Genomic DNA, 13,328 nt, shown 5'->3' with positions numbered 1-13,328 from the left:
CCCTGGGGACCTCTAAGGCTGCTGACTGTGAATGGGGGAAAGCCCCTGTGCATGGGGGCTTTCCTACAGAAGGGAAGCTGCAGGCTCTCCAGATCAGTGCTTCTGGTTTGATCTATCTGCACATGGGCTAGCACATGCACACATCCTCATGCAGACCATCCTCAGAGCTGGACCAGGCAAAGGTAGCTTTGGGATCCAGCTTATCTCTGAGCCCCTGCCTAGAACGCTTGCCTGGTGTTCCCTTAGCTCCATGGAGAACTAGTGAGAGTAGGAATCCCCCATTTCTAAAGGACACTTTCAAACTCATCGTAGCATAAATCAATGCACAGGCCAGGAACTTACTTATGTCCTGCATTCCCTTAGGATGGATTCAAAGCCATTTTTTTACTACATGGGTCCTGGCTAGCCTGGAACTCATTATGTAGAGCAGGTTGGCCCTGGCCTCAGTCTCACAGAGATCCACCTGCCTCTGCCTCCAGAATGTTGGGCGTGAAGGTGCTTTGTGCTTGGGGAGTCACACAGCATACACAGCTCACTGGCACCTAATCTCACCCCCTCAGCAGGGAGGTCTGATGGACATGAGGCTGGGGAAGACAGCAGGCAGGTGTTTGTAAAGATAAGGACATGAGTTCCTGGGTAGGCAGTGGGCAGCACATCTTTCCCAGCAAGTTTCACTCAACAGCCATTGAACTGCTCATCCTCTGCCACTGCTGCAGTGATCCATCCACCTAAGTCCAAGAATCCACCCACCGAGCCCCATGGCTGGGCTTTCTGGTGGTTCTCTCTCATTGGATGTATCCTCCTCCTGGCATGTGTCTGACATGTATTTCCATTGGAGGGCACCATGCACATCATCCAAAGTCTAAGCACGCTTTTGAAGCTGAAGCACACATTTCAGTTTTAGGAAACAAAAATCTTTATTAAAAAAATAACTTACAAATCGAGAGAATGCTGTTTCCTCTGTTCACGGGTTTGCAGCCCGAAACGTAACTCTACAATACGGTTCGTGTCACAAACTGCATTGCTGGGCAGTTTCCGTTCCATATGCTGTGCCAGCATTAAACACCACACAGATATAAAACTATTGTAAATAAAACATTCCAGCCAGGACTGGCATAAATTTATATATATATTTATATTTTATATATATTTATATCATTTCGAATCAGCTAACAATGAATGTCATCCTTAGTCAAAACTCAGAGTCCTGCTAATCTGAGGCCTACATGGTCCAAATACAACAGCCTTACACCTCCCATACAATATTTAAAATATATTTAGCTTTCAAATGCATTTATAAGGTACATCCATAGTGAGAAAATAAAGTCTTAAAACTTAAATACAAAAGTCACCAAGTAAAAACTTGAAGAAACACAAAAGATTCTATTGTACACGTGTCCAGAAGAGTCTGTCCTGATGCTGGCTTTGACACACAGCTCTGGCTGCACAGCGCAGGGCAGCCTGTCTGCTGCAAGCTGTCAGGATGAGTGTCCAGGTGACAGCCATCTTGGCTGGAGAATGAGAGACAGGAAGCATGGTCCTTCTCCTCTTCATACCACTCAAGCAACCAGACCCAAAGCTACAGTGCTTTCTTGAAGAAACCACAGGGCCCAGCTGCCCCATTTGCAACATGCACATGTCCCCATGCCTCTATAGCACGGTCACTTGGTGTTCTGCTCCAGGGCAGAGTACTCTGTCTCTGACACTCTGGAGGCATCGATGAGTTTGGTGAGTCCTGTTTTGGCTGAGTACTTGAAGATGAAGGCCTTCATCAGCTCGTACCTGTAGTTTCGGTTGATGAAGCTGTAGAGCACAGGGTTGACACAGCAGTGCACCAGGGACAGGCACTGCGTGACGTGCAGCGCTGTAAAGAGCACATTCTCCAGTTGGCAGGTGAACGGGATGTAGTGCAAGATAGAGAAGATGTCCAGCAGAACCACAAAATGGTACGGCAGCCAACACACCAGGAAGACCACCACGTAGGAGAAGATGATCTTCCGGCTGCTGTGTTTCTCCTGGTCACCGGATGCTGACATGGCTCTGGCGAGCAGGAAGTAGAAGATAGCAATGATGGTGAAGGGGACAGCAAAACCCAAGATGACGGAGACCAGCTCCATGCCAATGAGCCACTCCTTGATGCTGTGCTCGGGGTAGAAGGACCTGCAGTAGGTCTCGTTGTTGGAAGCAGATGTGACCGTCTTCAGGTAGTAGGTGTCAGGCAGGGACACAAAGAAGGCCAGCAGCCACACCAAGACGCAGACAACACGGCGTACCATCTTCTTCTTATAGCTGGAGGTGCTGGTGAAGTAGGTGATGGAGAGATAGCGGTCCACGCTCATGCATGCGAGGAAGAAGATGCTCCCAAAGAGGTTGATGGAGAAAATGAGGTGTGTGATCTTGCACGTGAGCTCACCCATGGGCCACTGGTTATGCTGCACGAGACTGACCACCCAGACAGGGATGGTGATGACGACCCACAGATCGGCAATGGCCAGGTTCAAGATGTAGCAGTGTGTGTCGTAGCCTGTAGTCTTGGCCTGGATATTCACCCAGACCACCACGGAGTTGGCAATCATACCGATCACGAAGATGAAAATGTAGATGAAGGAGAGGGTATACAGCAGCACATTCTTGTTGGGCATGGCGGGACACTGCACGGTGTCCACGACGATGCAGTCGCTACTGTTACAGGGCCAGTTGATGTCCGAGTAGTTCCCAGGTTCCACATAGTCAAACAGATGCACATCCATGGTCTTGAGGAGAGCAACCAAGTGACCTACGGCAAAGACAAACAGGAGAGATGCATGGGTAAGATCATTTCACTAGGAAAACTTCGGCTCTCAGTCCAAACACTCGTCTGGGGCACAGAGGAGGCTCATCTGCTTTGCTTTTGCTCTGTGAATGTCTTCACAAAGAGAGGAGAAAAGAAAACAACCATCTTAGACTGCCAGGAAGAAAATCAAATGCACCCCAGCTATGGCTACATGGTGCTGGGGAGGGGCCATGTTTGTTTTCTGTGGCTTTTCATGGCCATGTTATCAAGGCTTCAGCTTGGCTGTGCCCTAGGTGTGAAATCAACATGATACAGGGTCCAAAGAAATGTCAGACAGTAGGGCCCTGGCCACAGCAGTGTTGATGGCCTGCCTGAACTCAGTAGGAGTCCACAGAGCCATTTTACTGACATTCCCGAGAGAGGTAAGTGTGGTGTCTTAATCAAAGCACTTCAAATCCTCTCCCAATTTGCATTTAAAATGGGACACTGTTTCTTTTAGCCCTTTTGTAATACCCATCTGCTAACCTGATGCTGCCCGAGTCCTCCGCCTCCCTCAAGTGCCAGCAAGTATGGAATGCCATGCCATGCCATGTCCATGTTTTGGACCCCAAACCCGCAGACTCCAGGGTCGCTGGGAGTTCTCAACCAAGGGCAACCAGCCAGCTGCCTCGAGCCTCAGCCTTCGCCTGGGCTCCCATTTCTCACTTAGTCAATTGATTCAAGAGCATTGTGAGCCAAGACTCCAAGCGCACACACCACCAGCCACCTGCTATATCTCTGGAGGGTGGATGAGCCCTGCTGATTGCCGTCCCGGCTGACCTGCCCGACCTGAGGCCAACACTCTTAGCTGTCATCACGTCACACCTAGTGGGAATTTGGCTCCAGGGTAGCAACTATGCCTGGGGTGATTTCTCCACAGACACTGTAGGAACTGCCAGGAGTTGTCTTCTATTGCCCATCTGTTCCGTGGTTCTTGGACAACTGCCTTTGTCATTCCCCCCCCCAACCCATACCGCATGACTAGAATGGAGACACATCCCATTCTATCACTGGTGATGGCTGAAACAGAGCCAAGCTTGCCTTCAGGTTCACTTGCAATAGACTCCAGGTGACACATGAGAAGTCCCACGGGAGGGCCGCTAGTGGGTCAGTGCCTAGGTGGCTAACCCTGAGGTATGAAAAACCACCAAATCCAGGATTTGCACATTCCTGGGTTGGAATTATGGCTTCTCAGTCATGTGTAAGCTAAGATTTAACCACCTGTGACTGCTGCTCCAGGGCAGAAGGCCACAACCCAGAATCTGGGAAGCAGCAGTTACTCCCCAAGGCTTCCCCTCCAGCACCATCCCGGATGAGAGAACGAGGACTGTCCACTTTAAAGTAGCCAATTACCCCCTTGAGGAAAGCCTGGCCTCACTGACTAGAATGCTAGCAATGTGTTCTTAAGAGTATTAAGGACCCAGCAGAAGGGAAGTCAAGAGCTGGTAGAAGACAGCTAGTCAGAGGGCTTTCTCCTTCAAGATAATAGCCATGGGATCTTAAAAGGAGATGACATCTGATGCCACCCATGATCACTCCAAGTCCCCAACCTACAGAAGGTGACCTGTTCCTAAATCTCGGTTAAAGACGACTGCCTACAGACTCTAGATTCTGTGCCCTCAGCTGCTGATGGAAGAGCTGGCCTTCTGTGACAGCTTTATCCTTTTTCACATTCAGAGGATCTCCTATGGTAGGAGAGGGTGACGGTCCTCAGAGATGTCCTAGCACATGGACCCTGAGTCCAAGAACTTTAGAAGGTGCCAGTTCTGTCCTATGTCACAGTCCTGAGAACTACAAGAGGGCACCAGGTGTCTGGGCTGCAGAGAGTGACTTCCAAGACTGGAAAGAATGCTAACCCCAAGTTTCTTAGAACTTCCATACACAGATACACACACACACACACACACACACACACACACACACACACACACACACAAAAGAAACAGAGAGAGAGAGAGGTACACACAGAGAGATACACACAGATACACACACAGATACACAGAGAGAGATTCGGAGAGAGGCAGACAGACACACATAGAGAGACAGACACACACAGAGAGAGACACACACACACACACACACACACACAGAGAGAGAGAGAGACACACACCCTGGAACTGACTATCCACTCTGAACTCATGACTTGGAAGGAAGAAAGCAAGAATTCTGTACTCCAGGGCAAGAATCCTTTTCTTCTTTTAGTCTATTTCATTAAAATAAAACACATGGTGGCATACACACATAAATCCAGGATTCAAGAGGTGGAAGCAGCAAGATTGAGAGTTCAAGGTCATCTTAAGCTACATAAGAAGTCCAGCCTAGACTAAGGGAGACTCGGTTTGGACAGAGCCTCAGAGGTTGGAGAAAAGACAAGCCAAGGCCCACATCGTATAAAAGGTAGGATGACAATGAGGACCAGAAAATGCTTGACTGGCAGTGGTGTGAGTCTGTCCTTGACCTACTGGTCCAGACTATGGCTTTAGTAACCAGTCATGGAGCCAAAAGAAAGAACTGGCCCCAAGCCTAGATAGCTTGGCCTTGGGTCCTAAGCCTGTCCTCCTGTTCTCTCCACACGAGGAGGTATCCCCTCGCTTCCACCTCCCTTGCCTTCAGTGCCCAGACATGCCTAGCTCTGGCAGTTGTCCAAGAAGGCCCCATGCAGTGCAGGGAACAGAAGGAGAAAGTGCCTGCCTTCTGCATCCCTCCACTGTCCCTGCAGAATCAACTCTCATTCTGCCAATCTCAGCTTTTCTCAGATGATCTCAGCAGTGGATGGTAGCAGGGGCTTAGGGACCCCCATCCAGCCCTTTGGTTTTTACCATTGGGAAAAGAACCTTGGTTTTGTGCCCACTGGGTCCCAGAATCACAGTGGTATTTCGGGGGCAGGTACAGAACGCCAGCAGCAGCCTCCTGTCTGTCCCCACTTCTGAGGCTCCTTGGCACTGTCTCAGGCAGGGACAGAGCTGTTTTCATTCCATTCTGAAGGGCAGAGCTGAAGCTGACTCCTCTTGGCACTGTAACTACCAGTCACCTTCAGTGGGCATCACACAGTCCAGGAGCAGAGAATTTCATCCTGACCACTGCCCCCTGATTGGATGTCCCCTCCCTGCTACAGAAGGCTCCTAGAGAACAGGCAGAAGGCGGCAACCCGACCCTTTCAGCTTCAAACGACTAAAGAAAACAAAAGCGAAGATGTCAAAGGGCCACCCGCAGCCTGGCCTTCGTCACTTGGACATCTTTCACGCATTACAGTTTAGAAGCAAATAAGAATGACTCCAGGAAAGAGCCAATGACAGGACACTCCATCTTCTTGGGGACAACAGAAGCTGCGTGTCACCTGGGTGTGGTCTGCAGTCACAGCACTGTGTAACAACATCAGGTGTGTGCTGTCTTAACACTGGTGATGTCTGCCCCTCAGTGAAGCAGAGTCCTCCTCCGTTTCTTGCTTATCCCTCAGTAAATGACCTTCGGTCTTTTTGACAGAAACAGAGTCATGACACAGCAAACTGAGGGACATCCACCCATGGTCCTTGGACTCCAGTCCTGGCCAAAGCTCTCGGAGAAGTCTGAAAGTGAGGTCCAGTGGGGGGAAAGGAAGACTCTACCGACCTCCCAGAGAGCCCCGCATGCGGACCTGGACTCCCTCCAGCAGACAGAGGGGATTCCCAGGAAGTTCATGAGGAACGAGTTATTTTTCATACAAGCCTGCTCCTTGAGTCCAAAATTAATGTCTCTTGGCCATCGTGATAGGTCTGTTTATGCTGGCAACAAGGAGGGCTGACAACCAAGGAGACCAGAGGAGGCTTCCCCACCCTGTCCAGTCACCCATGGCTGCAACCAAGCCTGGCACCTTTCCTGTTGTCTTTACAACAGAGGTGAACGAAGAGTGACTAATGGGGTGCCCTCTACATGTGGCCTCATTTTTGAGCCCTCCAAAGTCCAGCCCTGGGAAGCCCCGGATGAGACCCACTTCGGATGCTTCCCGTGTACCACCTCTAGGTAAGAAACTCGTGGGGGTGTGGAGGAGTAGACCCTCAGAATGGTGACTTTATGTTATGGCTTCCCAAGTTCACAAACCTCTTCTGAGATGCCCACGTGCTCTCAGGCCCACATCCTCGGTATCTACCTCAGTGACATTCCTTCACCAGCGAAAACTGCTGGCGGCGTACATATCCAACAATGGCAGACCAGTTCGGGGAGTACAACACAGCTGTGACGGAGGGAGGGGGGCGGGGATGGAGAGGGACACTTTAAGAACAAGGGTGGTAAATGAATGGGTGCTGCTAAGCAAAAGGCAAAGAAGCAGATGCGCCGCCCGCAGCATAGCCCCATTGATGTTGGAGAAAAGGCAAAATTATGAGTGTTTTATATGCAAATACATGCACAGAAAGACACAAGGCCCTGCAATGGGGGTAAGACTTTGGGCGGGGAAAGTCAATGGAAGGCAATCGCAGAGGCAGCCTTGTCTTACTCCAGAAACGTCCAAATTATTGGAAAGCTTACATCAAAATTATGTAAATTTTAACAGGGGAGGGAATGAGCCACTGAACATCAAAGGGGCATGCTCTGCTCTTCTGGACAACAGACTTCACTAAAAACGAACGCGTCCTCTAGAGGCTGACTCCTAGCTCTTTCACTCTTGTCTGGCAATGGCTTTGTCAATTATCTGTACACTGTCAGCACTCACATCTGTCCAGCTCTGCCACGGGTCCACAGCCTAGCAAGCGGCTCAGCCACGAGTCCCAGTGCCGATGGTGGAGAGGGAGATGTGCCTCAAAGATAGGCCTCTCACTTCTAAGGTTCGCCACTCTCCATAAAATGTCCTGGATAACACCCAGCTGCTGCTGCGAGCAGCCTGCAGTATCCAGCTGTTTTCAACTGGCTAGTCTAAGCTCCCTAGCATGCTGGGACAGCACCAGAATTAGAAGCATCCAAATTTAGAGTCTCCATGGGGTGGTGGTTTGGGCTGTGATCCATATGTCCTTCTCCCCAGATAGATCCTCCTACGGACTGCCAAGTGTGTTCAGGTGTCTGGCTAAGGATCACCAAATTGCCTTAACATGCTCGCCAAAGCCCATCGGAGAGGAGAAGACCCTTCTTAGCCTGGCTGTGCCTCACCCCTCCCTTCCACAAGCTTCGTATCCTAATGCATCACGAAGGTCTCCTCACTGCTACCCTCTATGCCTTCTCCCCACTGGGTCTCATTCACCTTCGTTCAACCAGTGGAGCAAAGTGTCCTAGTAGATCAGTAGTGCTCCAGGGAGGCCAGCAGTCTGGGGGTGCAGTGGTTATCCAGAGAGACTCAGCTGTAACCGGTTTCCAGCTGACATCAGTCGATCTCCTCTCCAAGGCACTGCTCTGGGACAGGAGAAGCTGTCAAGTCATGGCCACCTCCCCCAAGCACCCACCATCTAAACAAGGCCACCTGGGAGGCACAAAGGCTTGTCGTGGTCCCAGGCATGGGTACATCCTTCAGGAGCATGGAGGCAAGTCAGGGATGTCATTGCGGTCACGGAGCATTGCTGAGGGGCAAGTCACTAGACATGAAGGAGAGAAGAAGCCAGAGGTGGGCCTTGACCTATGGCAAGGAGATGTGGCCTTAGCCTGTCTATGCCAGGGCAGGTTTGAAGAAATGCCATGGCTTTGAGACAGGGAAGGTTTAAAGACAGACGTGTCATACAGTTGGCCCAGATATCCTAGAAATAGCTTTTGCTGCCCAGACAGAAGCCAGATAAGACAATGTGGTCCCAGCCCCAGGGACTCTGAACCTAATAGGAAACAAAAGGCTCCCTGGGCCCGTCAGACCTGTGCCTCCACTTCCTTTAGAGATTTTCTGCAACCTGTGGCCCGTGTCCCACATAGAACTTCCTGGAGAAATCCCGTGTGGACTCAAGGCTGGAGGTAGTATTTATCTAACCTGCCTTCCCTATCCACACCTCTGAAAACAGATCAGGGCAGCTGATGAGACACGAGGGATGAACATAGAAGAATCTAACAGGTTGCAGCTTGTCCTCACTCCGGCTAGTAGGAGCTGGGCTCAACTGCTTCCACTTGGGTCCCGTGTTACAGACACAAGGTCTTCATTTGTCTGGGACACTCTACAAAGAGCGTTTTACCGAAGTAGAAGAATCTGGCCACCTTTGCAGAACCGTGAGGCAACTGTCCATCAGGGAGATGATGACTGCGGTGTTGCCAACTAAACAACTCTCCTTAGTCCACCTGAAACCCACACCTAACCTGGATGACACCCACCCAGGTAGCTCTCTGTGGCCAAATACTACTCTTGAGTGCAGAAAGAAACCCTGTCTATCCCCCAGTACGGAGCCAATGAGAAACAATGCTGTCCTGACCACACATTCACTGTGGCCCTGAGTGACCTCACTTCCTCTAAGTAAGGAACTGCTTTGAATTATTTGGGAACTCGAAAGAAATAATAAATATGGTAAGGAAAAAAACCCACACCCTGGTTCTGAAACAAGGCCACCTATCCTCAGGGTTCTTGGCTGAACTTCCCACCAACACATGAGACAGCCTCCTACCATGTGAGCGCTCACAGACATAATGAATGTCCCATCCAGAAACCGGATCAGAGCCATTGTGCTCTGCAGCCCAAGGGAGCAGAGCCACATCTAGCGGAGAGATCTAGATGTCCCTGTACCATACAAACGCTGCCAGCTGGCAGGATATAGCCCGAGTCTGCATTCCCACCAGCTTAGGACCTGGGCAAGACAATAGGAGGTCCGGGGTTCCCAAGCCATGCTACGAAAGCTTAGGTTCCTCTTATACACCAGCCTTCAGGCTAGCAGAGACAACAGAAACACTAGAAGATGCCAGCTATTTAGCGGGCACAGCCTTCAACTGCAGCTTTCCCATGCTGCTCAGGGCTCCACCCCTAGCAGCTCAAGGCCACCTGAGATGGTCTCCATATCTCCCAGCTGGGGGCTGGAGAACAAAACACTGTCCACTCCCAACCTATTGGTTCTTTGCAAAATCATCACTGTAAAATTCCACAGTCCCTGGGATGTGTTTATAAGAAACTTTTTTTTTTAAAGCGAAGCTTGGGGGAGCACAGGCTAATCATCTCCCTTTATAAACAAGACTAAGCCAGTATATTTTTAACAAGAAAGGCATTGGCTACCTAATCCCCGCAGAAAATGTCCTTGCCTGACACCTGGGCCCATCTGCTTTTTCCTAGGCTGTTTGCTTCCACTGTAACAGGAGATAGGTGTCCCAATACCTGGGGAGTTTGAAAACAGTCATTACTACACCTGTTTATCAATTTTATCTAAGCACATAGATTTCAATTATCAGACTCTTTGTTTGTTTATCGTTTATTCATTCTGAGACATGGTACGAAGGCAACATAACCCAAGCTGGCCTCGAACTCACAGCAATCTTCCTGCCTCAGCCTCTGGAGTTCCGGAATCACAGGCATGCACCCAACCTAACAGGCAACAAGAAACATTTTAATACCTCTGGTTGCTTAACTGAAAAGTACAAATGCCTTCGGGGCCCAAATTCCATTCTGTTTGCTACAAAATCTCAGAAAAAGAAAAGTTCTGAAGTTTCTGAGGCTCTCTCCTCCTCCCTCAGTGACTCTAAAAGTTTATGAAGGAGTGGCCCTTCGGTCTCAGCTCTGAGTAACTTCAACCAACTTCCCTGTGTAGATTTGAAAATTAAAGAACTCCACCTCAAAGCCTCACACAAAAAGCCACTGTTCTGACTAACCAGGGTGTTTCATGGTCTTTCTTTCTTCTTCTTTTTTTTTATCCCATCTAGAAAGCCTACCCTTGGCTGGCTCTGGGTCTGATTAGAAATCATAATACCTTCTTAGCTCCCTAAGGATTCGCTATTAATACTGGCTAAGCTCACGTCCCAAGCCCTGACTCAGTTGAGCACAGCATGCTGCCGTGTAACTTTCTGGAACTTAAAGTGTGTGTGTGTGTGTGTGTGTGTGTGTGTGTGTGTGTGTGTGTGTGTGTGTGTGTGTTTGCACTGTGCATGCCCCTTTAAAAACAAACCGGAGGCGCCCAACAAGCAGCTAGCAAGCAGCAGACTTCCCCAGCTTTTACACCTCGGCTCGCAGACAGCTCCTTCCAGCCCCTGCTGCCTCCTGGAGGCAGTGGCTGAGCTCAGCAGAGAGCAGCACACAGTGTTTACCTCTCAGACTGGGGAAAATTAGAGCAAAATGTTTCCAAACTGGAGCTTTTGCATAGCTCCGGGTAGAAACGGGAGTTTTCATTCCATCTGGGGCAAGCTCCTATTCAGATGGGAGAAAGACTGGGGCTTTATCCATTTAAAATCTGCAGCGAGCCAGGCACAAAACCCAGAACCACCCCCATTCCTCCTTTCTGGTCCTATCCATTTGAGCTCCACATTCTCCTGAACTAAATAAAGACCCACAAAGCCAGCATCTGCTCCTTCAAAGAAAAACAAAGTTTCCACACTGGTACAATGCAGACTGGGGTCTTGGGGATCCCACTGACCCGAGACACCTTTAAAAGGATGTTTGCTCCCACTCCACTTCGAAACAATTAATTAATCTTGTTTGTGAGCAAATGAATGGAGAGACAGAGAGAGAGAGAGAGAGAGAGAGAGAGAGAGAGAGAGAGAGAGAGAAAGAGAGAAAGGGGAAGAGACAGCCAGTCTGCCTTTCACAGTGCTTCATTCTCCTAGCAGTTAGCAGCCAGGAGTCTTGGCTAACCACGGATCCCCTGACCTCAGGGCAGTCCTCGCTCCCAGCCACCCAGCGAACCTTTATGCACCCTAACAAAGTCAGCAACACTCACAGTTCACTTGGAGAGCAGGTTTAAATTATAAAATACTAGACTTTTTTTAGTACCTGCTTTTTTTTTTAACCCCAGCTGAAGTTGGACAATACTTTCTAGGAGAACAATAAATACTCAAAATTAGACTAGCAAAGATACCATGAAGAGATAAGACGAAGAGTAGCTAACATTCAATTTACAACTTCCAGAATTCAGGAGCTGTGAATTAATCCATCCCCACCCCCAGAGCACGGAGTTTAAACTCATCCTAGACATAGACGGCTCAGCCCAGTTGTCTGCACCACTGGAGGATACCACTGAACACATCGTATGCCTTTCTGGAAGTTACGTTTGTGTTTTTACAGCTAGTTCTACGCACTTCCAATCTGATAACCAGAAGTAGGGGCTGGCAAATATTGGTACCAAGTTCACCCCTAAGTCAGCCTTGGGCAAGCTCCGTGGGGCATTCCATGTTCTCTGCAAAGTTTCCCTGCCTCCTGGAACTTAAGTACTGGCAGAAACAAATCAGAGTCCAGTAGCAAACAAACGCACGGAGATTTCCCTCCACAAGTGACTGAACTCGAATCCCCCAAAGCAGAAGCAGTAGCTTGCAACGCAGCCTGCAATCAGCTTTGAGCTCTCCAAACCGGACCTGCAGGCTCTGAAGCCCCCAGCTCAGGGATCTAAGAGTTCTCAGAAGTCGGGTTCGGGTAAGAACAGGAGCCCTGCCCCTTGCCGTGGTTGCTCAGCAAAGCTGTCCCAGAAGCAAGGTTTTCTTACCTCGCGGCTGCCTGGGCTGTGATTTGCCTTCCTGGCTTTGAGTGCTGCAGGCTCCTTCAGTGCTGAGCAGTTTGTAGCAACTGAGTTCTCTCCGGGCTCCGGACTTGCCTTTTATATACACTGCAGGAAAGTGCCTCTAGGTGGCAGTTTTGCAACCCTCATCTCCTCCTCCTCCCCCCCCCCCCCCCCCACCACAGCGCCGGCACGCAGGCTTGTACACGCGTACACGCCCTCCCGTAACCCTCTCTAGGTTGTTGTTTCCTGCACAAGCACATTCCTGGGAGCCCTCAAACCCCTTCCTTTGCAAAGGCTAGATCCTATTGGGGGAAATGCCCTCAGACGAAAACCCAAAAGAAGTCCTAGTACTTTCCAAAATGATCAAATATTGATCCTGTCTCAGGTATAGCTTTAATAATCCCACGAGTACCAGGAGTTCCTTTGAATGCCTGTAGCTTCAGGGAAGACTTTGTTCCCAAGACAAATTACTCTGAACTTTTGAACTTCGCTGTTGATTTGTCAAGCTTACTCTTTCTTTGTCGATGCCTCCTGAACAGAACTCACATTTTGGACAGGGAACGATTAATCCACCCTGTACGGCCATCACCCAGAAAGTGCCTTTAGGTTGGATTCTGTAGGAACTCTTACACAAAGTCCTTGAGTCCCTAGTAAGACCGCGTTCTACAGGGCTGAGCAATGCCAGTCGCTGAAAAGGTCTTGACGCAGGTGAAGTAGCAGCCCTTTATCGTCATGGTGAGCTTAGCCGACTTTTCTCGCTATCGTCATCTTTATCAAAATCTACATTCTAATCAAGATGCTCATTGTTCAGATTCCCTGTAAAAAGTGTCCCTTGCAATGCCTCACTTAGTAAAATGACCCAATCTTTTACTTTTAAAACTGTCACTGCAACGCCTCCCCAAGTGGCCCCCACCCTCCAAGAGCTGGCGGTCACTCTGCTCTCTCCCGGACTT

The 13,328-nt window shown here is 49.6% G+C and overlaps 1 protein-coding gene across 3 annotated transcripts; it reads right to left on the bottom strand.

The window, feature by feature from the left end:
- Positions 1–898: 898 nt before the first annotated feature.
- On the bottom strand, positions 899–12,476 carry Ackr3 (atypical chemokine receptor 3). 3 transcript variants are annotated; one of them, XM_006245479.5, is made up of 3 exons: positions 12,361–12,476; positions 8,022–8,170; positions 899–2,776 (listed from the first exon to the last, which is right to left on the bottom strand). In XM_006245479.5, the coding sequence occupies exon 3, from the start codon at positions 2,748–2,750 to the stop codon at positions 1,662–1,664; it is 1,089 nt and encodes a 362-aa protein (XP_006245541.1). In that variant the 5' UTR covers positions 2,751–2,776; positions 8,022–8,170; positions 12,361–12,476; the 3' UTR covers positions 899–1,661. The 3 variants fall into 3 exon arrangements, with proteins under 3 accessions (XP_006245541.1, XP_038940186.1, NP_445804.1); XM_039084258.2 differs by having other exon boundaries at positions 8,022–8,165; positions 12,361–12,443; NM_053352.2 differs by lacking the exon at positions 8,022–8,170 and having other exon boundaries at positions 12,361–12,422.
- Positions 12,477–13,328: the final 852 nt, after the last annotated feature.

The sequence above is a fragment of the Rattus norvegicus genome, chromosome 9 (assembly GCF_036323735.1).
Source record: "Rattus norvegicus strain BN/NHsdMcwi chromosome 9, GRCr8, whole genome shotgun sequence".
Classification (NCBI taxonomy): Eukaryota; Metazoa; Chordata; class Mammalia; order Rodentia; family Muridae; genus Rattus; species Rattus norvegicus.
The sequence above is the reverse complement of the archived record's forward strand: the minus strand, read 5'-3'. Positions and strand labels throughout refer to the sequence as shown.